At 53.5% G+C, this 27,353-nt stretch overlaps 1 protein-coding gene across 2 annotated transcripts in view; it reads right to left on the bottom strand.

The window, feature by feature from the left end:
* The window catches only part of SMARCD3 (SWI/SNF related BAF chromatin remodeling complex subunit D3), a 31,374-nt gene extending 11,425 nt beyond the window's left edge, over nt 1-19,949 (bottom strand). The window contains exons 1-2 of one of the 2 annotated variants that reach the window (XM_072776945.1): nt 19,836-19,949; nt 17,837-17,977 (exon numbers count right to left, since the gene is read on the bottom strand). In XM_072776945.1, coding sequence (XP_072633046.1) covers nt 17,837-17,875 — 39 coding nt within the window. In that variant the 5' untranslated portion in view covers nt 17,876-17,977; nt 19,836-19,949. The remainder of the gene's footprint in view (nt 1-17,836; nt 17,978-19,835) is intronic. The other variant, XM_072776946.1, reaches the window with a different exon arrangement.
* Between the last annotated feature and the right edge of the window lie 7,404 nt (nt 19,950-27,353).

Genomic DNA, 27,353 nt, shown 5'->3' with positions numbered 1-27,353 from the left:
TCCAGGAAGCCTGCTCCAGTTCCACTCCTGTGCACCAACCTTTCTCTTCTTTGAATACCCATTGCCATCTATGCTATGCCACAAATTGGCACTTGGCTGACCAGTGTCTGAGATGTTAGGTTTGGTTTTCCAAATGTGGCCCCCCTGACATCAGGGACTGGTCTTTAAGTACCACTCTCCTCCCCACTCCACCCCACGCTGGGACACGGGAACTTATGATCAAATAAATGCCTGCTCACACTTGCAACCACCCGAAAAGCTCAGTAGGCCGGTGGATGGAGCTCATACTCTGCCACTTACCTGAAGGTGTGAGTCGCCATGGGCACCCCTACGCACTGTGGGTGCTTCTAGCATGGACCCATGAAACCACAGACCTTAGAGGCTCTGGAGAGACTCGGGCTGGGGCAGACATTTTTAGGCCTTGTGTAAAGCTCAGAGCTCTCAACTCTCCAAGAGGTCTTTGGGGTAAAGAAGACAGCAAAGGAGGTGGATGGGCACCCCAGCTTGGGCAGCTAAGTTTCAGGGAGGATCACGAAGGAAAGTGGGGATACCCAGCATTTGGGAGGGGACGGGGCTTGGTGGTGGAGGAGATGGCAGGAGGTAGTTAGACCAAAGGCTCTGGCGATACCCAAGGAGCTGGTGAGCATCACTCAAGACCATAGCTAACTCCCTCCTGGGCCACCCCAGCATCAGGGTCTCCCCGACATCCCCCAGCCCCTTCTCTGGGAGACATCCCTCTGCCAGCAGAGACAACAGATATATAATGCATTCATGCCCCTCAGGCACACAGGGATGCAGACTCCAGAGGGACAAGGAGCCACCAGGATTTGCACACACAGGCACCTCTCCACCATCTCCATATCACACTCACAAGGGGCAACTGACGAGGCACCAGCCAGTAGGCACATCTGCGTGCTGCTTTTACAGGGGCAACCCTGGATGTGCAGACCCGGGGGAGCCCTCAGACCAGAGAGCAGAGGCGCAGGTGTGGGTGCACCGGGCCAGGACTCCCACCTCACAAAGGCCAGCATCCCCAAAGGCTCAGCCCCAGAAGAGCGGCTGGGCAGTGTCACCGCCACAGGTTCCGGCCCAGGGCAGGGTGGAGGCCCAGGGAGAGCCCCGTTTCCAGCCGCCGGGGGGGCCTTCCTCCCAGCCCAACTGGGCTCTTGGTCTCAGCGGCCGGCGGCCCAGGCCGTGCTCCGGGCAGACCGCGCGCGTGTCCGGGCAGAGGGCGGCCGCCCTGCGGCTCGGAGCCGGAGTCCCCCCTGCCGTCCCCCCATCGCTCCTTCCCTCCGAAGCACCACCAGCACCAAATGGCAAAGCGCCTCTCCCCGCTCAGGGAGAGATGCGCCGCGGCCGGCGGGACGGGCTCGGCGGCCCCCCCACCCCCCGCCACCGCCGCGCGGGAGCTCAGGGCGGCCGGGCGCGGGGGGCACGTCCCGGGCCGCGGCCGCCCTTCCTCGCCCTCGCCCGCCGGGGGCCCGGGCAGCGGCTGGAGCCGGACGGGAGCCGGCCCGGGCATGCGCACTGCGGCCTCCCTCCCGGTGAAGGTCAGCCCAGGGCCTAGCTGCAGGACTCGGTGGCGGCGGGGGAGGCGGAGGAGGGAGGAGGGATGCAGCGGAGAGACTTAACTCCTTCCCTGCGGGAAGACGGCCATGGAGGCTGAGGCCCGAGCCCGCCTTCCCCCCTCCCCGCCTTCAGCGAGGTCCTGTTGCGGGGACCCAGCTCTGGGGTTGGGGGGAAGGGGGGAGGGGAGGGGGGTAGAGAGCATGGAAGAAGGAGGCCAGGAGGAGAGGAGGGAAGCCGGGAAGGGGAGAGGGAGGACGCGAGGGAGGAACAAAGGAAGCCAGACTCAGGGGAGAGACCTCTTTCCGCTGCCCCCCTTTCCGTCTAGCCCGGGCAGTAAAGCTTTCCTTAGCGAAATGAAATCACCCTCATCGACTGGGGCGTCAGCGGGTGTGTTTGTGAGAGAGACAGAGAGACAAGAGAGGCAGAGCCGGTGAGACCACCTGGAGCTCTCAGGCTGAGGACCTCTGATTTCTTCCTTAAAGCCCATCGCTAAGTGCAGCCCCCAACTTCTCCTTTGGTCACCAAACCCCCGGGGCAGGCCAGGGGTCCAGAGGCAGCTCTGACCCAGTCCATCTGCCTGGCCTAAACCCCAGGTCCCAGGGAACCCCAGCTAGACCTTGGGGCCAGGCCTGGTCCCCAGAGATGGATGGAAGAGAGTGTGCACCTTAACCCTCCCACCTCTGGTGAGGGGCTACCTCCAGCCAGCAGACAGGACATCAGGGCATAGTCCTCTTCCTCCTCCTGGCTCCCCCCACTACCCCTCCCAGGCCAAAGCAGCGAGGGGTCCCTCCCTCTTTGTGAGAGAATGTTTCTGTGCCTGGACACCCTCTGCTACTAGCAAGGGGGCCGTCTGTCTCTTTGTGTGACTTTGCCTTTCTGTGTCAGTTTTGCAAACACACACAAGAAAGACAAATATGAGAGAAAGAAGTGAAACACCGAGATAAACCAGGACACCAAAATAATTGTGTGACCTTGGGCAAGTGGCTGTATCTCCCTGGCCCCCAGCTTTCTTAGGCATAAAAGGAGGGGTGTAGCCAGATGATTCCTAGGGCCTTCCTGCCCTGAAATCCAAGGATTCCAGAAGACAGGAACCAAGGCAGACACGGTGGGAAGGAGAGGGAGACAGAGACCTAGGGAAATAGGCCCACACCATTGAAGGGGTGTTGCTAACCCAAGGTGAAGGCTGTTCCCTGTCACTTACACTCCAGGTGAGCCTTCATCACTGTACAGTCGGCCTCCTGGAGGCAGGGTAAGGCCTTGCCTGGGGGTCCCCAGCATCCTGCTCAGCAAGCAGGTGTATGATAAAGGTTAGTGGAATGAGTTAATCCTTCCTCTCCTGTTCTGTGTGGGTTTCTTCAGTCTGATGGGGTGCTCTGTATTCCCTCCCTGGCCCCTCACCTACACCTCACATACACTGGTAAGAAGCATGAAGAACTGGCTCACTGGGGGCCTAAGAACCCCCCCAGCCCAGAGGGGCAGCACATTTTGGATTTGTAGCAGCATTGCACTCTCCCCTCATGCCGCCATCAATGAGATGGCCTCCCAAAGCCGTCCACACCCAAGAGCTTACAGCATTGAGCAAAAAGGAGCCACACTGGCCGGCTTCCCATTTTGGCCAGGATGGGGGTGGTCTGTGGGAGGTATTTATATGGGATCCTGAGGTGTGCTCTAAATGCCCCAGCTCCTGTCCTACAGCCTAGGGAGTGGGCCACAGGCACAGCTCTGCCAGGTGCAGTGGCAGGGAGAGAGCCCACAGAACCATCCTTGCTCCCCACCCATCTCCCTCTGGACCGACACCGCCTGTCTACCTAGATTCAGGGGCGAAAACAAGGGATCCGTGGTTTCAGGACTCACAGGCTGTCAAGACTCCAAGGAACAGCAAGCCTCTCCTGCTCACCACCTACCTTCCTCCTAGGTGCCCAACCCCAGGGGCTGGGAAACCCACGTACCCCACAATGCCCTCTATCTGGCTGAAGCCATTACTCCTGCCTTGTACCCTCACTCACTTGCTTGTACCCCAAGGTTCCCAGGCCCTGGTCTGCCTTTTCTTGGCAGAAAAGAGCCCCATTCCAGTACCTCTGATTCCTCTCTTCTCTCCCATAGCTCAGTGCTCCCTCATGACCAGTGTCAGGACAGTCTCCTGGTGGCTTAATGTCCTCCCCCTCATCCTGGGAGGCTCCTGAGGCCTCAGCCACTACTCTGACCAGGTGGTCAGAGGGATTTCTGCTGACCACTGTATTCTGAGGTCTGGGATGTCACCTGAGTCAAGAAAAATTAGCCAAAGGAAAAATTTGTGTACATTTCCTTGAAGAATGTTTCGGGGAAATTAAACCAAATGTCAGCTGGCAGTGGGATGTACAGATAAAACATGTATGGAAGCATCACATGGACCTGGTCTACCAGATATCTTTGGTTCCATTTGGAGTCAAGGGTGGGCCCTGCCCACAGGGTGAGGGCACCATCACACTGCATGGATGGGGGAGAGAGAGCCCTGCCCCTCCCCTCCTAACACGACACTCCATCTCTCTCCATGGTCTGTCTTGAGTGCACCTGCCTTCCTGTCATTGTGTAATCTCCCCTGATTGTGTCAGGCCCCACAGAAGGCCCTGGACTCCCCTCTGCTTCATCTTCAGCTTCCTAAGGCTCTGTGAGGCCTCTCCTCCTCTCCCAGCTCCCAACCTGAGCCCTGCTACTGTGTGGTCTGTCAAAAATAAAATTTCCAATATGCTTGGCCACTTCTGTGAACATCCTTTTTGCCTTCTTGTGAGAGAAGCCCTCCAGAAACCACCACTAATGGTGGCAGTATTTTTCTGAGAGCAATCCTGCCACAGGCCTCGAGGTGGGGTAGGGACCCTCTCTGCCCCTTGCTGCTGCTTCCAGAGCCCTGGCTCTGCACTTTAGCCCCACATCCGGTGCCCATTTCTTGAGGGTTCTAGACCCTGGCTCACTGTCACTCCCTGATACTCGAGGACACTCACTGACGCCTGTCTTCTTCTTGCTGCCTTTCGGGATCTGCATGGATGATCCTTCCCACACCTCGGGTCTCTGGTTCCTTGGCCACCTCTCTCTGGAGATCCTGCACCTTCCCCCAGCCACTTGCTCCAGAGCCACTCCTTCTTGGGCCTTCTCATTCTAGCAACTGCAGCCCCTTGAGCACCTCCCTCTGACCACCATCTCCTTTCCTTCCAGCTCACTCTGTCCAGTTCCCAGATCCCCAGAGCCTATGACTCCACCAGACCCTCTGGTCCATTTCTCTGACCCTCACCCCTCATCACAACTACACCGTTACGTATGATTCTTTTAAAAAATATTATAATGGGGCACTTGGGTGGCTCAGTTGGTCACATGTCTGCCTTGAGCTCAGGTCATGATCCTAGGGTCTCTGGATCAAGCTCTGCCTTTAGGCTCCCTGCTTGGGTGGGGAGTCTGCTTCTTCTCTTCCCTCCACCCCTCCCCACTGTTGGTGCATGCTCTTTTTCACCCAAATAAATAAATGAAAATGTTTTTAAAAATAATGATAAAGCATACATAACATAAAATTCGCCATTTCCCCTGCTTTGCATACATTCTTGACTCTCTTACTTAGAAGTTAAATCCAACTTCATCAACTTCTCCCCTGTACCTGGCACCTGAATGTGGCTGGAAAGAGACAACTAACCACCCCAATGGGGTCTCACTGCTCAGGAGCACCAACTTCAACTGGCCCCATGCTGCCCAGCCGTCCCGCTGTCCCTCCTCCATGCACACTCTTTCCTGCTCTGCTCCCTACACGAGCTTTCACATTTGCTCCCCTTCAGCCACCAACTCCTCATCTCCCTCCTCATTCCCAGCTGAGGCCCTGGCTTTTCACTTCATGGAGATACAGAAGCTTCCAAAGAACTCCCTTAGTGCATGCCTCCTTCCAGACCATGTGGTCCTAGCCACAGGCCATAGGTGGGTGATGCTCTGGGGCAGCCCCAGTGCCACCTTGCCCTTTGCTGGTGCCACTGGGTGACCATAGGTCTGGACTCAGAGGGTCTAACTTAGCCTAAAGACTCCATCTGTGTGTGGAGGACTGTAGATTTCCTGGGGGAACAGGGCAAAAAATGTGTGGGCTTGCCAGGAGATGGTCTTTGAGGTGGTCTATGATCAAGGATTTCACAGTCAGGGCAGGGCTCAGCCTCTCTGGTGTCCCCACACAATGCCCTCTTTACTCTTTTCTTCTGGGTTCAAAGACCTGTAGTGATGGCCAAGAGGCCTCATGAAGATTCACCAGGGGGCAGGCAGTAGGGAGAAGATAGAGGAGGATGGTCTCAGGACCTGCTTGGTGCCCAGCCCCTGATTCCACAATCCTTTGTAAATAAGGCCAGCAGGTGCCCACCACCCCATAATGAACCCCCTCCAGGTAGCTCCTCTCAGGTAGCCCTGACCCCCTGCCCTTGCTCCCAGATTGGGGCTTTTGGTTTGGCCATGGCAACCTAGTCTGTCTTGAGACAGGGCTGTGACAATGAGGCCTTCCTGGCCTACCCATTACTCCAGTCTTCTGGGGTCCCATCCTCCCCCAGGCCCTGAACCCACTGCCCTGGGTGGGGTCTCTGCAGGCACCACAGTGGGATGACTCTGAGCTTACTTCAGAACAGGACTTCAGAACAGGACTTCCCAGCCTTAGAGCCTCTGACCTTTTAGGTTGGATAATTCTTTATTTGTGGGGGCTGTCTTATGTATCGTTTGATGTCGGTAGCATCCCTGGCCTCTATCCAGAAACTTCTACCAGCATGCCCCTCACACCTCCCCTTGCAGTGTGACAAACAAAAATATCTCCCAACACTGTCCTTTGTCCCTGGAGGGTGCACTTGCCCTGGGTGGAGAACCACGGGTCTAGAGTCTGATGGTCCTGGGTTCACGCTTAGCTCATGACTCTGCACAAGTTACTTTACCTGTCCGAGGCTCATCCTCCCTGCCCTCAAGACAGCGCCCTCCACCTGACTCACTGGTAAATGTGAGGATTAAAATGAAGTCATAACAGTCGCTGTTGCTACTAGCTTCCTGATGCTAAGCCCACCTGAGCCTCAGGCTGCCACTTCCCTGCCTTCTGCTCTGGGTCTTGGTGGTCCTGCTGTCAAACAATCCCCACCTAGGACTGATGACAACAGGAGGCCCTCAGAGCCCCCAGCTGTGGGACAGTCAGATGTACCATGGAGGGTACCACTGAGGGGTCAGCCTGGCAATTAATTATTCATAGTGTCTAATTACAGTGGCTCTAGGAGCCCTCACGGAGTCTGGGTTCTTCCCCAACCACTGGAAGCTTCCTTGAGTGTGGCAAGTGGCATTGGTACTCGGGGTGGTCTTACATGGGAAGCCTGTGCAGGCATCCCAGAAACTTGGTCAGGACCACAGGAAATGAGGGAAGGAAGACATCCAGGAGCCACCAGAAGTGGCAAAGCAACTGGACTCACATATAAGAAGAATTCATAAGGGCATCCGTTGGGCCAAGAGAGAAAATGAGGTTCAGGAGCTGCTGCTGGGGGCATCCGGAGGAAGCAGGGCCTCCTCCCGCACCTGTCCCCTTACTCCTCTGCTGTCCCGTCCTGACACATGTTTAGTGAGCACCTACTGTGCAAAGTAGGGATCCACGCACACTCTTTCCCGCTCTGCTCCCTACACGAGTTTTCACATTTGCTCCCCTTCAACCACCAACTCCTCATCTCCCTCCTCATTCCCAGCTGAGGCCCTGGCTTTTCACTTCACCGAGACACAGAAGCTTCCAAAGAACTCCCTTAGTGCATGCCTCCTTCCAGACCATGTGGTCCTAGCCACAGGCCATAGGTGGGTGATGCTCTGGGGCAGCCCCAGTGTGAAGGGCTGCTCACCCACCCCCAAGACACAGCCTCAGCCCCACAGGACACCATGAATTTGAGGACTGGATAGGGACACGTGGGGTGGAAGGCAAGGAGATGGTGGGAGGCTCACGTCAGATCCTGCCCCAAGACAGCTGCTGCTCTGGCAGGGGGAGAGGGGTGCAGGCACCGTGCGCCCCATTCTGAAACTCTGGGCTTCTTTATGGGGAAAAGAGGCACTCAGCCCCCAGCAGCTACCTCTTCAGAGGGGTGGGCCTTGTGGAGGAGCCAGCAGCTACAGCCATGGCTGGGGGCATCCCGAGGAGCTGTGCCCAAACTCTGGCAGAGGGGGCAGGTGCAGCTAGCGAGGAGCAGTGGCAGGGGTGCAGCCAGCTGAGAGGCTCTACTGGTGCACACTGGCGAATGCCTGGGTACCTGTGAGAACAGAGGGCTCAAAGCCTCCCTCTGGCTCCGCAACCCCTACAGCCGGGTGAGGAGCTGGTGTCCCAGTGGCCAAGGGGCCCCAGGGACGACTCAGTGGCAGCGGGGACCTCGGTTCTTCCTGTGGTAGGCATGAGCCTGGGTCACCTCCTAGAGGTTCTGGCTCCCTAGAGCTCATATTCCTCCTCCTCCATAAGACATGCTCCAAATTCTGAAGGCGCCCTCAAGTTCCCCCACTCCCCCATCCTCGTCCCCACCACCATCCCCAGCAGGGCTTGAATTGTGTCTCCCTGTCTGAATTCATTTGTTGGGAGGGAGTCCTAATCCCTCTTCCTCAGAATGTGTTCCTACTAGGAGATGGGGTCCTTACAAAGGTAATAAAGTTAAAATGAGGTTCTTATGGTGACCCTAATCCAATATGACTGGTGTCATAAAATAGGAGAAATCAGGACACAGGGACAGATACACACAGAGGAGAGACATGCGACTTGGGAAAGACCGTCTGAGCTGACTGCAAGCCACGGAGCGAGAGGCCTGGGGCAGATCTTCCCTCACAGCCTCAGAAGGAACCCAAACCCCAGCTGACACCTTGGCAGCCTTAGGAAACTAACCCATCCCTCTCAACCCCGCTTTCTCTACTCCTGTGTTGGTCTTCATATGACCTGCCTGCCAGTCCAGGTGCTACCAGCCTGCCCCCTCACATCCCCAGTCTGCCCGGAGCCTCCAAAAGCACAGCACTCAGAACAACAGGCTTAGGAGAAAACACAGGGCAAAACCTGGGGCCAGAACACCTGATTTTGAGACTTTTTTCCATCACTGGTTGACAGTACAAAAGGGCCAAGTTGTGTCAACCTCTCTAAGCCTCAGTCTGCCTATCTTTAAAATGGGCACACGCCACCACTCCACCTCTATCCCTGGCTTACTGTGAACAGCAAAACAGTACTGAGGGGACGCACGTGGGAATTCTCTGTAAGTCACAGGGGCCCAAACGTAGTCATCACTGTTAACAGCATATCACTCCTTGCTAAACATCCCATTCCAATTTGGACTTTTGGTGAACTCGCCATCAATTAAAACCTCAATTCTCTGTGTACTCTGTGCTGAAACGTGCCTCCTGTCCCCTCCATCTAAAGTTGCCTTTTTGGCCTCAAGAATGGATACTTTTACTTATTCCTGTCAATATTCATCTCGTAGGAATCAGCCCATCATTCTAGCTTGAGATCTTTTGAATCTCAGCTCGGTGATCTGATATATTTGCCATCCTTACCAGCTGCTCATCCATCACAGATCCACGAGCATGACCTCTCTTCATCCAAGTGGATGCTGAATGTACTGGAAAAGGCAGACAGACAGACAAAGCCCTCTCTCCAGACAACCTACAACCTTTGGGCTTAGTCTCCAGTTGGCAGCCAATTTACTCGATCGTAGTAACATCCAGAGATGTTGGTAGTTTAAAATCAGCCATGGTAGGAGTATTTATACCATGGAGATTGGCAAATAATACAAATCAGATTTCAGCTCCCCCTTCCCACCCTGTCAAGAGCCAGTTGTTAAATATTTACCAGCACGCTACTGCATCCAGCCCACGTTTATGTGTCACGCTCGAGATACTTGAGAGGCTTTGTCAAACACCTCTGAAGTAGCACATACATCTTTATGGAGCTTTGTAGCCTCCATAGAGCAGGATGCATTATTTAATGTGGTTCCTTCAACATCCCAGGAAGTTAAAGGGCTGAATGTTATTATGCCCATTTTCAAGATGAGGAATATGAGGTTAATGATTGACTCTGTCAGAGCCAGACAGGGAACTGGTGGTGTCCAAGACAGGACTCAAACTTCCATGTTTTGACCTCAAGATCACTGTTCTTTTCAGCTTGTCATCAAATTGCATCCCCCGCCCCCATCATTGGTTGTCAAAGGTGACCTGAATTGCCTCACCAGCCACCGCTCTGGGTTTAAAACTCAAGCTTTGGGACTCCTGGGTGGCTCAGTAGTTCAGCTTCTGCCTTTGGCTCAGGGCATGATCCTAGGATCCGGGATTGAGTCCCACGTCGGGCTCCCTGCATGGAACCTGCTTCTCCCTCTGCCTGTGTCTCTGCCTCTCTCTCTGTGTGTCTCTCATGAATAAATAAATAAAGTCTTTTAAAAAATAAAATAAAACTCAAACTTTGAGGGGGATTTGACAACGGGGGATTCTACCTCCAGTCCCTCCTATTAGCAGCACATCACTGGGATCCCCATCTCAACCTGGGGGAGGAACCTCAAGTTTTTGACAAGAATCTTAGCATTCTGTTTAAAATTCACTGATGAGGGATACCTGGGTGGCTCAGCGGCTGAGCATCTGCCTTTGGCTCAGGTCGTGATCCCGGGGTCCTGGGATCGAGTCCCACATCAGGCTCCCTGCAGGGAGCCTGCTTCTCCCTCTGCCTGTGTCTCTGCCTCTCTCTCTCTGTCTCTCATGAATAAATAAATAAAATCTTTAAAAATAAAATAAAATTCTTAAAAATTGAGAGATTTCACATAAAAAGCCTGATTTCTATCTCTTAAAAAAAAAACAAAAACGTGGAAATCTGGCAACACAAGCCAGATACACTTGGAAACAATATGATGGAATCAAGGAGGGGCTGTACATGGTGAAGCAGCAGGACCTCTCTGATTTATCACACCCTTCATTTTGGGGGTTGCAAACTCTAAAGCCCTGGGGGCCCAGCAATGAATATAAATGATGTGAGCTTTGAGCACCAAATCAACTAGCCTTTGACCTTGGGCCTAGGTGCTGGGGTACTAGGGGCTGGCCTGCACCTGTGGAGAGGGCTGGCCACTTTGCCTCTTTGAGGGCCGCTGTGGTTTGGGTCACCGCATACCTCTGAGGGCTGGATGTGGTAACCATTGGGGAGTCACTCAACCTCTCTCTGTTTCAGTTTCTAATCTTGAAAGTGATGGTGATAATACTGGCATTTACCCCATAGCCTTGTGGTGAGGATAAATCAGCTAAACCATGACAGGTTCTTAAAACCGTTCCTAAAACTTGCCATAAGCTCTCAATCAACACTGGTTGCTATTCTTCTGCCCGGGGCCTGCCTGGCTCTTCTCCGTCCCAGGGTGGGGGGTGAGGGGGCTGCTCTGGAGTCTCAGGGCTGCTGAAGAAGTGAGAGGTGGAACCTGGAACAGAGGGCGTGGGGGAGGGGGAGTCTGGACAAGTGGGGCTGCAGTCCACCCAACACGGGCATTTTTTGACAGGGTTGTTTTTTTTTTTTAAGATTTTATTTATTTATTCATGAGAGACATTGAGAGAGAGAGAGAGAGGCAGAGACACAGGCAGAGGGAGAAGCAGGCTCCATGCTGGGAGCCCAATGTGGGACTCGATCCCAGGACTCCAGGATCACACTCTGGGCTGAAGGTGGCGCTAAACCACTGAGCCACCAGAGCTGCCCTTTGACAGGATTTCTAAGATGGTTTTCTCCTGAAGGAAGAGGCCAGCCTAAGATGGTGGTGGGGTGGCAGAGGGTCAAAGAGGGAACTGAGGCACAAAAGCAAAACAATGTTTCCTGCTGGGTGGGGTCTGTAGACAGAGCCAGAGTTCAGCTTCTCCTCCCTCTCCTCTGGCCACTGGGCTGCTGGGGCCCCTCCTGCAAGCCAGCCCATCCACCCACCAGGGCTCCTGCTGTAGTTCCACTGCTGACACCAGATTCAGATCCGGATCCGATCTGCTCACAGCCCAGGACAGCCAGGGTACCATGGGACTCTCTCCTCCACCCTGCCGGCTTTTTTTTTTTTTTTCCTGCCAGCTGACTTTCTTTTTTTTTTTTTTTTTAATTTTTTTATTTATTTATGGTAGTCACAGAGAGAGAGAGAGAGAGAGAGAGGCAGAGACATAGGCAGAGGGAGAAGCAGGCTCCATGCACCGGGAGCCCGACGTGGGATTCAATCCCGGGTCTCCAGGATCGCACCCTGGGCCAAAGGCAGGTGCTAAACCACTGCGCCACCCAGGGATCCCGCCAGCTGACTTTCTATTTCCAACTCAAAACTTTATTAAAGGCAAGGAAGGCAGGGCCCTTAGATGTGCAGCTGGCATCAGGCTGCAGGAGGGCTGCTGGCGGGGAAGTGAACTAGGTAACTTTGCACCCGAGTTCAGGACGTGGGAGCAAGGAAAATAGAGTCCTCAGCAAGGGGAGAAGGCCCAGGGGCTTCTTGCAGACTCTAAGGCCTTTATGGGGCAACAGTGGAACGGCGGCGGTGAGGGTGGAAGCTGGGCCCAGAACCCAGGGTGACATGGAAACAGGGTCTACAGATGATACCTGGACATGGCAGTGCAGACGGTAGCACTGAGCATCCCATATTAACCTACCAGGTGACAAGGGGCACTCTGGCGTTCATCACCTGCTGGATGTTGAGCTAAGTGCTCAATACTTAGCTTCCCACTGGATCTTTTTTTTTTTTTTCCCCACTGGATCTTTATAGAAGAGGCATCAAATCCCACCTTACAGACGGGACACGGAGGCCCAGAGGACCAGGTGCCTCTTCCCACATCTGCCTCGCAGGTAAGGGCCAGAGCCCACTTTCCCATGGACATCTGGGAGCCCCAAAGTCTGTCTCACAGCACCGGGCAGCCCCACTGGCCTCCAGCCCTCCCAGGGGCACCAAAGTCGTGAGCAGCATGCACAGGCCCCCAGGTAAGGGACATGTGAGGAAGCCAGACCTGAATGTTCTTGAGAGCGGCCCAGGGAGTGTGGACAACTGCTGCCACATGTCTGAAGGCAGTCAGATGTCATGGAAGCAGATGGGGTTTATTCTCTGTAAATCCAGAGGGCAAGACCAGGGTCACAGGAAGGAAGATTCTCCTCACCACAAGAACAACTAAAGATGGGGCACCTGGGTGGCTCAGTCAGTTAAGCATCTGACTCTTGATTTTGGCTCAGGTCATGATCTCAGGGTTGGAGGGATCAAGCTCTGTGTCAGGCTCTGTGCTCGGTGGGGAGTCTGCTTAAGAGTCTCTCTCTCCCTCTGCTCCCATTGCCACCCCCACTCCCTGCCCTTCCCCCCACCTCTCTCTCAAATAAATAAATATATTTTTAAAAAGAACTAAATATGGAAGGAGTGTCTATGAATATGGTGAATAGGTCCTTTTGGAAAGGGACTGATGCCCAGGCGTGGACCAAGAGCAGCTCAGGTGTCAGCAGGTCAAGGTGGAAAGACAAAAAAGGCCCACCTTTGGGTTGTAGGGGTGTAGAGAGGGCAGGGCCAACAGTACAAAGAGATCTCAGGATTGTCCCTTCCTCCCTCCCTTCCTTCCTTCCTTCCTTCCTTCCTTCCTTCCTTCCTTCCTTCCTTCCTTCCTTCAAGAGAGAGCAAGTGAGAGAGCAGGGGAGGGACAGAGGGAGAGGGAGAGAGAGAATCCTGAGTGGGCTCCACACACAGCACAGAGTCCGACGTGGGGCTGGATCCCACGACCCTGAGGTCATGACCCGAGCTGAAATCAAGAGTTGGATGCTTAACCAACTGAGCTACCCAGATGCCCCTGAGGGTCCTCCTAAGATCAGCTGTCAGAGCCACCTCCTTCCATCCCCATCCCCACCTCTTTCATTCACAAAATATTTTTCCATATTGTGCTGAACAAGACAGATGCAGTCTGTGCCTTTCAGGAGCACTAAAATGAAATATTTAAATTTTTGGTACATGCTATAACCTATAAGAAGGTGAGACTTTATACCTAATCAGGGTAGGGAGAAAGTGTCCCTGAGGAAATGGCATTTAAGTCAAGTTTTGATGGAGGGGCAGATTTAGGCAGGTGAAGGGAGTTGGAAGTGTGTTGCAGGCAAAGGGAACAGCATAAGGGAAGGCCCTGAGTGAGGGCAGGCGCTTGAAGCCCTCGAGGAAACAGAAGACAGAAGAGATCAGGTCCGTCTTGCAGAAACCCTGACTATGCCAGGGGGGTGGGGTTGGGAGGAGGGGCCCATACTGAGAGTGAGGCACCCCTTGGGTGGCTACCCTAGCAGTCCAGGCAGACGACGACAGCGGCATGCCTAGGGTGGTGACATGAGGCATAAGCGGATGAAACTGAGATGTGTCTAGGAAATAAAATCAAATAAAAGGAAGAGATGATTGTTCCAATGGGAGGAGAAGGAAGAGGGGTGGTCAAATGTCACGCCCAGGTCTGGGCTTGAGCTTCTGTGTCGCCATTGGCAAGAAGGCCAGCCCCACCTCCACCGTGCAGGGGACCCTGTGCTCTTGTCACCATGTGTTCACGGGGAGATTTCTACTCTGCTCCTCTGGAGCGAAGACTCTGGAATAATCTTGCCACCTTTCCCACCCCATGGGAGGGGTTCTCTGCCTACTGAGGTGGGGGTCTGACATCCACAGGACAAGTTCCTCTCCTGGGTCTGGGGCCAAGCAGGTGGTCACATCAGGGCTGGTCCCTGCAGCCTGCCGTGACCTTGTGGCTGCGTCTGCTGGCAGGAGGGACCCCATTTCAACCTGTTCTCATGCCCCAGATTAGCAACCCCAAGTTAGGGTATAGAGTCTCTGCTATATCCAGGCCTCAGGTTCAAGTCTGGCTGGCCCTGTAATGAAGCTGACATGTCCCTGACACACGTGCCTACTTCTCAATGGGTTCACGACCCACTGAGAACCCACTGTGACTGGTCCCACCCTATACCCACACTCACCTGCTGGGCAGATGTGCTAGTTGGGGTATCTACATTCCTACCAGGGTATTACCATTCCCCAAGAATGTGACTCTGTACTGAATTCTCGATTTTAAATAGACCTTCCTGCTGCCTGCTAGCTCTCAAAGATGTTGTTGTGACTATTAACACATAGAGCGTTTCCTGAAGGCGACGTCTTCATCTAGCCCTTCTAACTTTTCTCTTGTCATTGACCATGACCAGCAATATTTATACATGGCTGTGTAGACTATGGGGTTGCTCTTTGCCTTGGCCGAGGAAACCCATGGTATTGTCGGGGACACTGCCTAGTTCTGTCACCCAGTGTCCCACCCTCAACGTCATCACACAGGAGAGACTTCTCAGGGGTCTCAGGGCCCTTGGGGCCTCAGGGTTTGTGTTTTATGCACTAGCATCACCCTTGGCTGCCACCTGTTTTCCCCGACGTCCTGACTTCCTCACTACACCCGTCTTTGCAAAGTGCCCCTCCCTCTGGACCCTGTCAGGAGAGAGGTTGGGTCACAAGCACATCTTCCTGTGTCTTCCTCTTTTTGCTTTTCTCCCTCCCCACAGTACACTGCTCCTCGCTTCGGGCCCCAGAATGTTCTTCGGTCTGGAAAGAAGGTTGACATGGGAGACGATCCAAGTTTGTAAATTCCAGGAAAGGCATGAGCGGGACACATGCTCATAAGACACATTCTCAAATTTCCTGGAAGTAAGTTTAGGTAACAAAGAAATTGGTTTCACAGCTTGGGAATCAAATCAAGAGGCGGGCCAGGCTGAAGTGAGCAACCACTCTCCCTCAGGGTTCTCACCAGGGACCCAAGGGTCTGTACACCCCTTGCCAGCAAGGGGCACCGGGGCCACGGCCACAGCCCCCTACCAGGCATTTGGCAGCTGAGTGCCTACCAGCAGCAGGGTGACACCCATGGTGCGGTCATCCAAGAGGGCTCAGGATCCAGCCCAATCCGAGGACCATTCACTCATCCCACATGTCTGCAACACAGCCTTCTCTCGTGACACCTCCTGATGCCTCTTCCCGTGACACCCCCTCCTGGTGACACCTCCAGCTCATTACCTCCACCACTTAGCGCTCACTAATAACGAGCTCTCACTTGCAATCACACTGCCAGCTCGCAGGGCGAAGACAGCCTCCAGCTGCTGCACGCCTGGGCTCGAGCCACCACGCTGTCTAGACGCTAGCACAGGGCCTGTCAGCATCCAAATGACAGCACGTGCCCAAGCCGCCAAGCGTCAAAGCCGGCTCCATGCCTGGGACTGCACATGCTGAAGGAAGCCCAATTTCATGTTAATGCAGCTCTAAAACAAGATGCCAGAAACCTCACCAGCACCCCTGGCACCTCACCATATACTCCATCAGAAGTCCATCAGATGGAGAGGGTCCCAGGAACCTCAGGATGGACACCCAATTCACTCAATTCACCAGGTGTCACTAAGACATACCCACCACCCACTGAGCCACCCCCCACCTCTACCCCCAGCTTCTCACACCTCCCTGCCTCCGCTGCCCAATCTTTGGGGTGATCACTCCTTCAGGCAGGGTCTGGATCAACCCAGGGCACCGACCTACTGCTGCTGGGGAGCCAGGTTAGGACTGAGCTCAGTATCCCCCAAATCAGCCACGATTTACAAGGACTCACACGTGGGGTCCCTGGCTCCAGTGCACCTCCCAGGGACCCCAGTTGCTGGGCAAGCCTCCACCCTCAGACACACGAAAACTTGAGTTGCCCAGAAAGCGCACCACCTTTTCTTTAGGATTCTGCACTGCAAAAACCAACCCCTGCAAGCCGGGGAACAAGCAGGTCCACACTTAACCTGAGGCAGCAGTTAGGATGTGGGGCAAAGGGCAGGACCTTTATTTGGGGCCTTGACTGTCCTGCAAAGCATCGCATTTGCTTCCACCTGGACCAGCTTCAGGTGACAGCGCCAGGCTCCCCCAAAGCTGGCCACAGCACCATTCTGCCCGAGGCATCAGCCAGTGCCACGGGTAGCAGGGAGGAGAATGGGGCGGCCCTGGCCTTCCCAACAGCTCAGGCAGGGCAGTGAGTTCCTCTGCCCTGCTGAGGGAGGAGCAGCTGAGACAGCCACCCTCATTTCACCCAGCCCCTCGTCCTCTGAAAGCCCTCAGCATGCTGCTCCTTCCAAGGCTTCTCCCCTCAGAGCCCTGGGGCCTGGACTGTCTGCTGTGGTGCTCCCTGGGGGCTCTCCTAAGTCTGTCCCTCTGCTGGACTGCAGGTCTTGAGGTCAGGGGCTCAGTCCCTCACACCTCATGGTCCCCCAGCCCTCCGCCTGTCACAGGAGACTCCCACTGGGGAAGCTGGGAAGGCGGAACGCAGACCAGAATGCAGGCCTCAGACCCAGCTCCTGCCCTTTCCCACAGCTGTACAGGGGCTCTCGGGCAGGCAGCCTCTCCACCCTGGGCCTCGGGGCTCCCCCCTGGACCAGGGGCACCGATATGGTACAAGCCAGGCCAAGCTCCTCGCACTCAGGGAGGTCTAGCTCCCATACGAAGGACCTGGAGCACCTCTGAGTCTGAGACTTGCCCAGTGGCAACACGGGGTTGGCCCCCCCAGAGCCCATGCAACAGGCTGCTACCACCTCCCCCTCCTGCCAAGAACAAACCATCGCCTGGGTTCTGAAAGGCTCCTAGAGGTTTGCCAAGGCATGTTTGGGGCTAAGTTTCTAGAGTCCAAGTTGTGTTAGGCATCTGCAGGCTCCCCCCAGCTAGCAGAGAGCACCTGTGTGCCTACAGTGTGCACATGTGCACACACACAGGTGAAGCTAGAGGGGGCATGTGTCTGGATGTCTGTGAGTAGGGAGAAAATGAACTAAGTCCGAGCCCCAGAGCATTTTCACCTGAACCAAACACTGCTTTCAGGCTCGCAGGTTCCTGGTTCAGATTGGCTTTCATGGGGAGGACCCAGGGAGGCAGGATGAGAGGGGCACTCAGAAGAGGTGATGCAAGGGTGGAAGATGTCAGCAGGGTTTGGATGTGGCCCCAGCAGGGGGTATAGGAGGTGGGGATGGCCCCAGCAGGAGGGATAGGGAGTGGGGTGATGGCCCCAGCAGTGGGGGATGGCCCCAGCAGCAGTGGGTAGGGGAGTCTTACTAGTGGGGGATGGGAGGATGGCCTCAACAGGGGGGGCAGGGGGTGGGAGGATGGCCCCAGCAGCTAGGTGGGTAGGAGGTAGGGGATGGCCCCAGTAGCAGCGGAGGAGATGAGAAGAAGTACTGTTGTTGGTCTGGCTCAGGGCAGAGGGCCGAGGGCCAGCACCTTTTAGCAGGGTCCCAGGGCTCCTGCTCCTGGGTTTGCGGGGCAGTGCCTACCTGTACCACGGCGGGTGGGTGCTGAAGGCCTGGCGTCATAGGTGGCGGGGTCCTGCAGCAGGGGAGTCATCCAGTGCCCCCTGGGTGCCCGGGCCCAAAGCCCACTGCACCTGTAGCACCAAGGGCCATTGTGAGGAGAATCTGAAAGAAGAGGGTGGTGGGAGGGGCAGGCCAGACCCAGAGTCCCACAGGCAGAGTCCAAATGGACCTCTAAGGGCTAGGGAGGAAAGGGAGCCTGAGGGGGCTGGCTGGGTGGACCAAACTCGGTGACAAGGAGGTCTGAGAAAGAGAACAGGAGGTGTGTAGAATGGGATGGGCATGGAGGGGACGGGCAAGGGCCAGCTAGGGCTGCAGGGGAGCACAGGGTAGGAGTGGGGTGAGAGCAGGAAGCAGCCAGCAGAGACCAGGTGGCAGGTCTGAGCTGGAAGGACAGAGAGCAGAGCACCCAGGCAAGACCCAGGCCCGGCAGGGGAGGCAAATCTGGGAGAGGAGGCAGTAGGCAGGGGAGGGGAGGGGGACCTGGGCATTGGAGGTACAGGGCACAGCCCTGAAGCCGGATGGTCTTGGATGGCTTCTGGAGCCCAGGGATACCTGAGGGAGTCCCACTGGTGGCAGGCAGGTGGAGTAAGCCAGTTCCTAATGTGCCCACTCTGCTCACGCCAGCCCCTCCCTGAGTGAATGGCCTTCGTGGTTTCACCCTCCTGTGTGAGCAGCAGAGCCACAGGCTGGGGTCAGGACCCAGCCCAGGAGTGGAGTCCTTGGGCAGGTGAAGTGTGGGGGACGAGGACCAGGCGGTGCTACGAGTATAAGAGTGGTTCAGGGTCACACATAGGTGGTGTTGGCCAGGAGGCAACTCCAAAAAAGTGTGAGGAGGCAGGGCTGGCAATGAGAGGTGGAAGATGCTAAGGGGGGAGAGGTTACCAGCCCAGGGGTGCTGGGGGAGGAGCTCTGCAGGGAGGCTAAAAACAGAGAGGCAACCTGAATGGGAGAGAGGTGTCCAGGCAGGAGGGTGCCAGGTGGAGACAGGGAAGGTGCCAGGCAGGAGAAGGAGGGAAGGTGCCAGGCAGGATGGGTGGGGGGGGAGGTGCCAGGCAGGGGGAGGAGGGGAGGTGCCAGGCAGGGGGGAGGAGGGGAGGTGCCAGGCAGAGGAGTGGGTAGGAGGGAGAGGATGCCAGGCAGGAGCAGGATGGGAACACGCTAGGCAGGAGGAGGTGGCAGGCGATGGGGAGGAGTAGGTGCAAGGCAATCAGGGAGGAGGGAAGGTGCCAGACATGAGGGAGGAGAGGAAGGTACCAGGCAGGAGAGTGCCAGGCAAAGGGAAGGAGGGGAAATGCAGGTGGAGGGAGGATGGGGAGGTACCAGGTAGGGGAAGAAGGGAAAGATGCCAGGCAGAGATGAGCAGGGGGAAGTATCAGAGAGGAGGTAGGGGAGAGCCTGCCAGCCATGGAAGAGGTGCAGGAAAGGGGGCAGGAGGAAGAGGTACCAGGCTGAGGGTGGGGGATGTGCGGGGGCGGGGGGAGGAAGAGAGTCAGGAGTGGGGGAGAAATCCGGAGAGGAGGAGGGGATGAAGATGCCAGGCAGGGAGGAGGGGGTGCCAGGTAAGGGGAAGTGCCAGGTAAGAGGAAGGTGCCAGGAAGGGGTGAGAAGGAAGATGCCAGGCAGGGGGGAGGAGGGATGTCAGGCACTGGGGCGACCAGAGAGATGCCAGGCAGGGAGGAGTACCGGGAGAGGCCAGGGGGGCGGAGGGGGATGTCAGACAGGGGGAGATGCCAGACAGGGGGGAGGAGGATGCCAGGCAGGCAGGAGAGGGATGCCAGGCAGGCGGGAGCAGAGGAGATACCAGGCAGGGGGGAGGAGGGATGCCAGGCAGGGGAAGGAGGGATGATGCCAACAGAGGCAGGACGGGCACTGCCAGGCGGGGAAGGCGGGGGCGCCGGCGCAGCGCGGCCGGGCGGCGTCTCCGCAAGGGCCTGGGGGCCGCGCGGCGCGGGTCGCTCACCTGCTCCCCCGGGACCCCGGCCCGGAGCACGGCCGCCCGCTCCCCGCTCGGCGCTCGGCTCGGCCTGGCGCCTGCGCCGCTGCAGCCCCGAGCGGGGGAGGCGCAGGGAGCGTCTGTAAAGAGCGAGAAGCTTAATAATGAGTTAGGGATCAGAGCAGGCAGCATCGCCCCAGCCGTCCGAGCGCGCGGTCTCCGCTCTGGGAGCGTCGCCGCCCGCGCTGGCCACTCGCATTGTGCTCCCCAGCCTGTGCACACAGGGGCCTCGGGTCTGTAGGTGCACCTCTGCCCCCACCGATTCACACAGACTGTCAGGGCATCCTAAGGGACCGCAGACATGACCCGCTCTGGACCACACAGGCATTTGCACAAACACAGCCCTGGGGGGGGGGGGGGGGAGTGGGGGGGTTCCATTCCACTCCAGGTTCAGAGCCAGGACACCTCCTCCTACCTTTATGCACAAGTCCTTGCCCCACATGCAGTCATGTGAGCCTGCTCTGGTCACTCTTTGGGGTCCCCTGGGCATCCCCCTCATACCCCCAGGAGCAGTTAGCACAGTGCCTGGCATACAGTGGGGGCTCAACCCTTACCTGCTAAAAGGCATGAGCCTCAGAGAGCCTTAAGCATGATCCAGAGGGAGTGGGAGGCTCCACACGGAGGAGCCAGCAGGTGAGGACTTTGGGGGGCAGGGTCCCGGCAGCCCCTGAGCCAGAGCTGTGACAGGTGTCCAGGTTGGCGGAGTCCTGCCCCTTCAGATTCTCGCCTGTGCCCCAGATGCCTAGCCTAGCCCCATCCCCCATGGGCATTTGAGGGTCCTGGGCACCAAACACTGCCTGGGCCTGACATGACCTGACTTAGAGGCTTTTCCATCTCCACTTTCTTTTTTGGGGGGGTCATTATATTTTACTTTTATTACTTAATTTTTTTCTGTGTTCAACAACACATAACACGAAATTTGCCATCTTAACCAGTTTCAGGTGTACGATTCAACACTGTAAGGGTATACCTGGTTGTGTGGACAATCTCAAGAACTTTTTCATCTTAGAAAACTGAAACTCTACCCATTGAAGGATTCTCCTCTCCCCCTAGACCTTGGGCACCCACTGCTCTTTCTGTTTCTATGAATTTGATTACTCTAGGTACCGCATATAAAATATATTTATGCGGTATTTGCCCTTTTGTGATTGGCTTAGTTCACTGGGAATAATGTCCTCTAGGTTCATCCGCTTGTAGCAGGTGTCAACATTTCCTTTTCAGGATGAATGAGATTCTAGTGTATGGATGTATACAATGCATAAATCAACCACAGTTTGTTTATCCATTCATCTGTCCATGGACAATTGGGCTGCTGCCACTTTTTTTTTTTTTTTTTTTTGGCCACTGTGAATAATGTTACTTACTTTCGGCCCTTTAACACATGTTGACATTAAACCAGACAGAAAGGGACGCCTGGGTGGCTCAGCGGTTAAACATCTGCCTTCAGCCCAGGGGGTGATCCTGGAGTCCTAGGATCAAGTCCCACGTCAGGCTCCTGCATGGAGCCTGCTTCTCCCTCTGCCTCTCTCTCTCTCTGTGTGTCTCTCATGAATAAATAAATAAAATCTTAAAAAAAAAAAAGACTGTAACTTTAAAAAATAAAAAAAATAATAATAAACCAGACAGAAACACTCCAGCTCAGCCCTGGGAAGACATACTCAATCCTGCCTACCCTCTTTCAGCACCTGCCATTCTACTTTCAGGGCCCTTCCACAGAATACCTCAGACCTTTGGCCACTCAGAGGACCCCCTGTGGCCTTTTTACCTAAATTTGCTTACTTAATGCTCTAGATCAAATATATTCCTGTGCCCCTTCTGAGGAAGGGAGCCAGGGTCCCTGCTAACAGCTCGACACCGTCCTTCCTAGGTACATTTAGCTCTTAACAAGGGACTCTTGGAAATGCAGGGGGAGGAGAGGCATAGTGGGTATTTTGAGGTGGGGGGAGGATTTGCTCAGTGGCCTGGGGGGCAGGGGAGGGCATGGAAAGCTGTCTGGATAAGACTTCCCATGACCCAGACCCTGGTGCCAAGGTCAATGCCAGAGCTTCACTCCTCTGGGCAGAGAGGAGTCTATTTAGAGGCAGTTCACACCCTCTTGCCCCCTCCCCTTCCCCCTCCTACCAACACCAGTTATTAACTTGGCAGAATAAGATTTTTTTTTAAAGATTTTATTTATTCATGAGAGACACACGGAGAGAGGCAGAGGCAGAGACACAGGCAGAGGGAGAGGGAGAAGCAGGCTCCATGCAGGGAGCCTGATGTGGGACTTGATCCCGGGACTTCAGGATCTCGCCCTGGGCCAAAGGTGGCGCTAAACCCCTGAGCCACCGGGGCTGCCCAGAATAAGCCCTTCTGATGGGACAAGAGATTCGTTCTGAAAGTGAGGCGAGAGGCCCAATCCCAACATGAGGGGTTGTTGGCGGGGTGGGGTGGGGGGGTCTGCAGAGGGCCTCCAGAGGGAGACCAGGCAGCCAGGACAGAAGTAGGGGCAGCACCAAGCAGGCAGGCTGAGTGCTGGCCTAGGTCTGGCCAGAGGGGACAAGCAGAAGGGCCAGCTAGGCAGTCCCCCTCTTCTGATCCTGTACCCACACCCCACAGCCTTCTCCCTCCTCCCACTCACAGTCTGTCCATCAGGGATAAAGTTATCTAAGGTTAAGCCCCAGGCCCTCCTTTATGACTTTCCAGGTGGGTGGGGCAGCACGTCTCTATCCTAGGAGTAATACCTTGTTTTTAAGTCACTGATCCCTTGTCCCTCTTTCCTTCTGGACTGTGAGCTCAGGAGGGTGGGACTGGGGTTTGTCAGCCCGGCTTGTGCCTGGTGCAGAGGAAGGCCCAGCCAGCGTTTGGAGGAGGCTCCATGCAGACAGGCTATGGCTGCAGAAGGGGCTGGCAGTAAAGACCTGGGAGGCCAGGGGTTAGGCTGAGCCAGGGGCAGGGTTGGGCAAGGCCAGAGGGAAGGGGCGAAATTCACTCATTTGTGAGGCCTGATGTTGTTCTCTGCACCACTGCTCGTGTAGCAAGAATTTGGAAATGCCTAAATGTTTGCCAATCGGTGACAGATTAAATACATTGTGTGACAGGTGTAAACAGGTGATAAGAGACAGGATAAACAGGTGACATGATAAATACATCATTCCGTGAATGCTATCAAACAATGGGGAAGCACTCTATACACTGATAGAGCAGGATCTCACAGATAAGATGCATGAAAAAAGCAAGATGCACAGAACAGTGTAAAGCATGCTAAAGCATGTGTGTGCGTGTGCATATACACACGGTCCTCTGGAAGGGTACAAAAGGAACTGGCCTCTGATGAGGAGCTGGAGGGTGGGACAGGTAGAGGGAGACTTACTTCCCACTGTGTATTCTTTTTAGCTTTTTAATTTAGAAGGAAAAGTTTTACAAAAATCACTCATATCATCATTTATATTTTCAAATTATACTGAGCACCCACTTTATAAATCAGACCACAAATCTATGTGCCTTTGATCATGAACCTGTATGGGGCTCTGTATCAGTTAATTTCTTTCACTTGTTTTGTATTTCTGCCTCAAGCTTGTTTTATGGTGTGCCCAGCCCTGTACCAGGCTCTGTGGGCAGGGATGAATGAGACAGCTCTTGACTGGATGGGGGATTAATACATATAAACAACTCACCATGTCAGGTAGAAGGGATGAAGTACAATCACAGAGGCCAGTCCCAGTGGTGGAGGTCCAGAAAGTAAAAGGGGAGCGAGGTTGGAGACGGGGAAGGGGAGTTAGTGTTTCACGGGGACAGAGTTTCTGTTTTGCAAGATGAAGAGTTCTGGAGATGGGTGGTGGTGATGGTTGCACAACAAGGTGAATGGACATAATGCCACAGAACTATACACTTACACGTGGTTAAGATGATAAATCTTATATGTATTTTACTACAGTTAAAAAAATAAAAACAGGGTATATAAGGTACAGCATGGTGACTACAGTTAATAATGTAGTATGACATATTTGAAAATTGTGAGTCAATCTTAAAAGTTCTTACCTCAAGAAAAAAAATTTTTAAGATTTTGTTTATTTATTCATGAGAGACACAGAAAGAGAGGCAGAGACACAGGCAGGGGGAGAAGCAGGCTCCTTGCGGGGAACTCAATCCCAGGACCTCAGGATCATGACCTAAGATAAAGGCAGACACTAAGCAAGTGAGCCACCCAGATGCCACCCCTCCAAATTTTTTTGTAACTATATGAGGTGATCGTTAACTAGACTCATTGTACTGGTCATTTCTGCAATATAGTAAATCATTACATGGTACAACTGAAACTAATATAATGTCATATGTCAATTATATTTCAATTAGAAATAACTAAATAAAAGAATCAAAAATAAATAAAAGAATTCTAGCAGAAAGAAGTGGTGTTTCCTTTTCTTACCACATATCTGGCACTCTATGGGGTGTCTGGTTTTCCAACAGCCCTGCAAGAAAGAAAGAATTATTCACATTTACATAGGAAAAAACATGAAGCTTAGGGAGATCCAGAGACATGTCTGAACTGGGATTCAAATTTATGTCTTTTGGGCTTTTTCCTGTCCCTGCAGGCATCTCTGGGGGAGCAGAGCAGAAACTGGAGGATAGGTGTACATTTCATGGAATAGCAGCCAGGGTGCTGAGTGTGGATGGGCCATCCAGTAGTTACTGTGACCAGCAAGGGAGAAGAGGGCCTGCCAGGCAGGGAGCAGCCTGAGTACCAGCCTGTGCCTGTGCACTGGACTGATCCATAAGCCTAGTGAGCTAAAAGCCAAGGCTGCAAAGGAGCATGTCTGGTAGGGGGTCTAGAATGCTTGCTCAAGAGTGTAGGCTTTGTCCTGAGTCCCATGGATGCCAGCAAAGGACTGCTGTATGTCATGGAACTCCCAGGCTTTTCTCACAGCTTTTTAGGATTCAGTCCCCCTTCCCCATTCACTGGCTTCCATACCCTCAGATCAGAACAAGGAAGGTGCAAAGATTCCAGAAATTGCTCTGAGATTTAGTCAGATTTATTTCTGACCGGATGTTTTTCTCTTCTTTTCTTTTTAAGATTTTATTTATTCATTCATCACACACACACACACACACACAGGCAGAGACACAGGCAGAGGGAGAAGCAGGCTTCCTGCAAGAAGCCCAATATGGGACTCGGTCCCGGATCCCGGGATCACACCCTGAACAGAAGGCAGATGCTCAACCGCTGAGTGGTGTCCCCTGGTGTTTTTCTTTTCTTAAAGAGTCCTCCTGCCCTGCCCACTTCAAAATATCCTGTTTACATTTCAGGCCTCATAAAACTTGGGTCTGGTCCTGGCTGAGCCATGTAGTGAACTGTGAACACTCTTCCTTTCTTGGACAACTTTTGTTTTCCCTTGAATTCATAATTAGCCTTTTTAAAATAGACTGTTTTTTTAGAGCAGTTTTAGTTTTACAGTAAAACTGCGTAGAAAGTACAGAGAATTCCCATATATCCCTGCTCCCCGCCCCCAATCTCCCCTACTACAGAAATGGTACACTACCAGAAAGGTACACTTGTTACAATCAGTGAACCCACACTGATACGTCGTTATCACCCAAAGTCCACAGCCGACATTGGGGTTCACTTTCCTTGTTGGACAGTCTATGGATTTGGACAAATGTATAATGATGTATCTACCACTATGGTATCATACAGAATAATCTCACTGCTCTGTCTCACCTCTCTCCCTCACCACAACCCCTGATCTCCATAGTTTTATCTTTGCCAGAATGCCATACAGTGGGAAGCATACAGTATGGATCCATTTCAGACCTGCTTCTTTCACGGAGCAATATGCTTTTAAGGTTTCTGTTAAAAAAAAAAAAAAGGTTTCTGTTCATATCTTCTAGCAGCTTGATAGCTCATTTCTTTTTAGAACCATATTGCATTGAAAGGATGTACCATGGTAATAATCATCTCTTTTTTTCTTTTTATTGAAGTTCAATTTGCCAACATATAGTATAACACCCAGTGCTCATCCAATAATCATCTCCTTTTAAATAAATAATTATTTGCTTGTTTCATTAGTTTTCTACATACTTATAAAATCAACCCCAAGTCTCTGCAGACTATCTAAATCTATCTCTCTCAGGGCACTCAGATTCTACAGGCTCTCCTAGAGCCCTCCCATCTATTCCTGTCTGGCCTGGTTGCCCTCAGCTGTTATCCTGGAATTTCCTTTCAATATTATTGTGTGAATTCCCTTCATCTCTCTACTGTTTTTTAATCCCCTCATCAGATAGGTACTGAGTGCTTACTACATGCCTGGCATTGTTTTAGGTACTGGAGCACAGCAATGAACAGAATGAACCAAAAGGTTTCTCCCCACTGGAACTTCAAATGGGAAGGATAGACAACGGGTAAGAAAAATATGTGGGATGTTCATTACAGGCCTCTAAGGCTGGTTGGATATTCAGAGATTAAACAATGTAATCTACCATATTAACTAGCTAAAGGAGAAAAATCACAGACACATTAATTGATGCAGAAAAAGCATTTGGCAAAATTCAACACCTAAAAGACAATTCGAGGAGTTCCACGATGATGGAAATGTGCCACATCTTCACTGATAGGCTACTCGGCTGCTGGCTCCCAAAGGTATGTCCATATCCTGATGCCCAGAATCCGTGAGTGTTACCTTATTTGGAAAAAGGTCTTTGCAGAGGCAGTTAGATTAAGGATCTTGAGATGAGATTATCCTGGATTATCCCTGTGGGCTCTAAATGCCATCACAAGTGGCCTTATAAGCGAGAGGCCGGAGATTGCACATGCACACACAGGAGAAAATGATGAGAAGATGGAGCAGAGAAAGATGTGACAGACCAGCCGCCAGAAGCTGGCAAAAGCAAGGAACAAATTCTCCCCTAGAGCCTCTGGAGGGAGTAGGGCTCTGCTAATGCCTTGATTTAGAAATTCTGGCTTCCAGAACGGTTGGAGAACAAATTACTGTTTTAAGCCACCCAGTTGGGTGTTACAGTAACAATTGTTGCAGTAGCCACGGGTAACTAATACAACCCTACAATGCTATCCTAGTGGTGATACTGTACTATAGTTTTGCAAGATATTATTATTGGGGAAAACCGGGTGAGGAATACACAGAGCATTTACTGAGAGTATTATTGCTTACAACTTCATGGGAATACACAATTATCTCAAAATAAAAAGTTTAGGGGTATCTGGCTGGCTCAGTTGGTAGAACATAAGACTATTGATCTTGGAGTTGTGAGTTCAAGCCCCACATTGGTCACAGAGCTTACTTAATTTTTTTTTAATTAAAAAAATAGCAGAAAAGGGAGATGAGAGGTTTGCCATGAGGGGGAAGGAGAGAACACCAAGTGCAAAGTCCCTGGATTTACAGGCCTGATGTGTTACAGGAGCTGCAATGTAGCTGGAGGCTCTGAGGTCATAGAGGTAACAGCATCTGTGTATATGGGCAGAGTGGGGTGGGCCCTCCACGTGCAGGGCCC

Source organism: Canis lupus, chromosome 15, assembly GCF_048164855.1.
Source record: "Canis lupus baileyi chromosome 15, mCanLup2.hap1, whole genome shotgun sequence".
NCBI lineage: Eukaryota > Metazoa > Chordata > Mammalia > Carnivora > Canidae > Canis > Canis lupus.
This window is presented reverse-complemented; position numbering and strand designations above follow the sequence as displayed.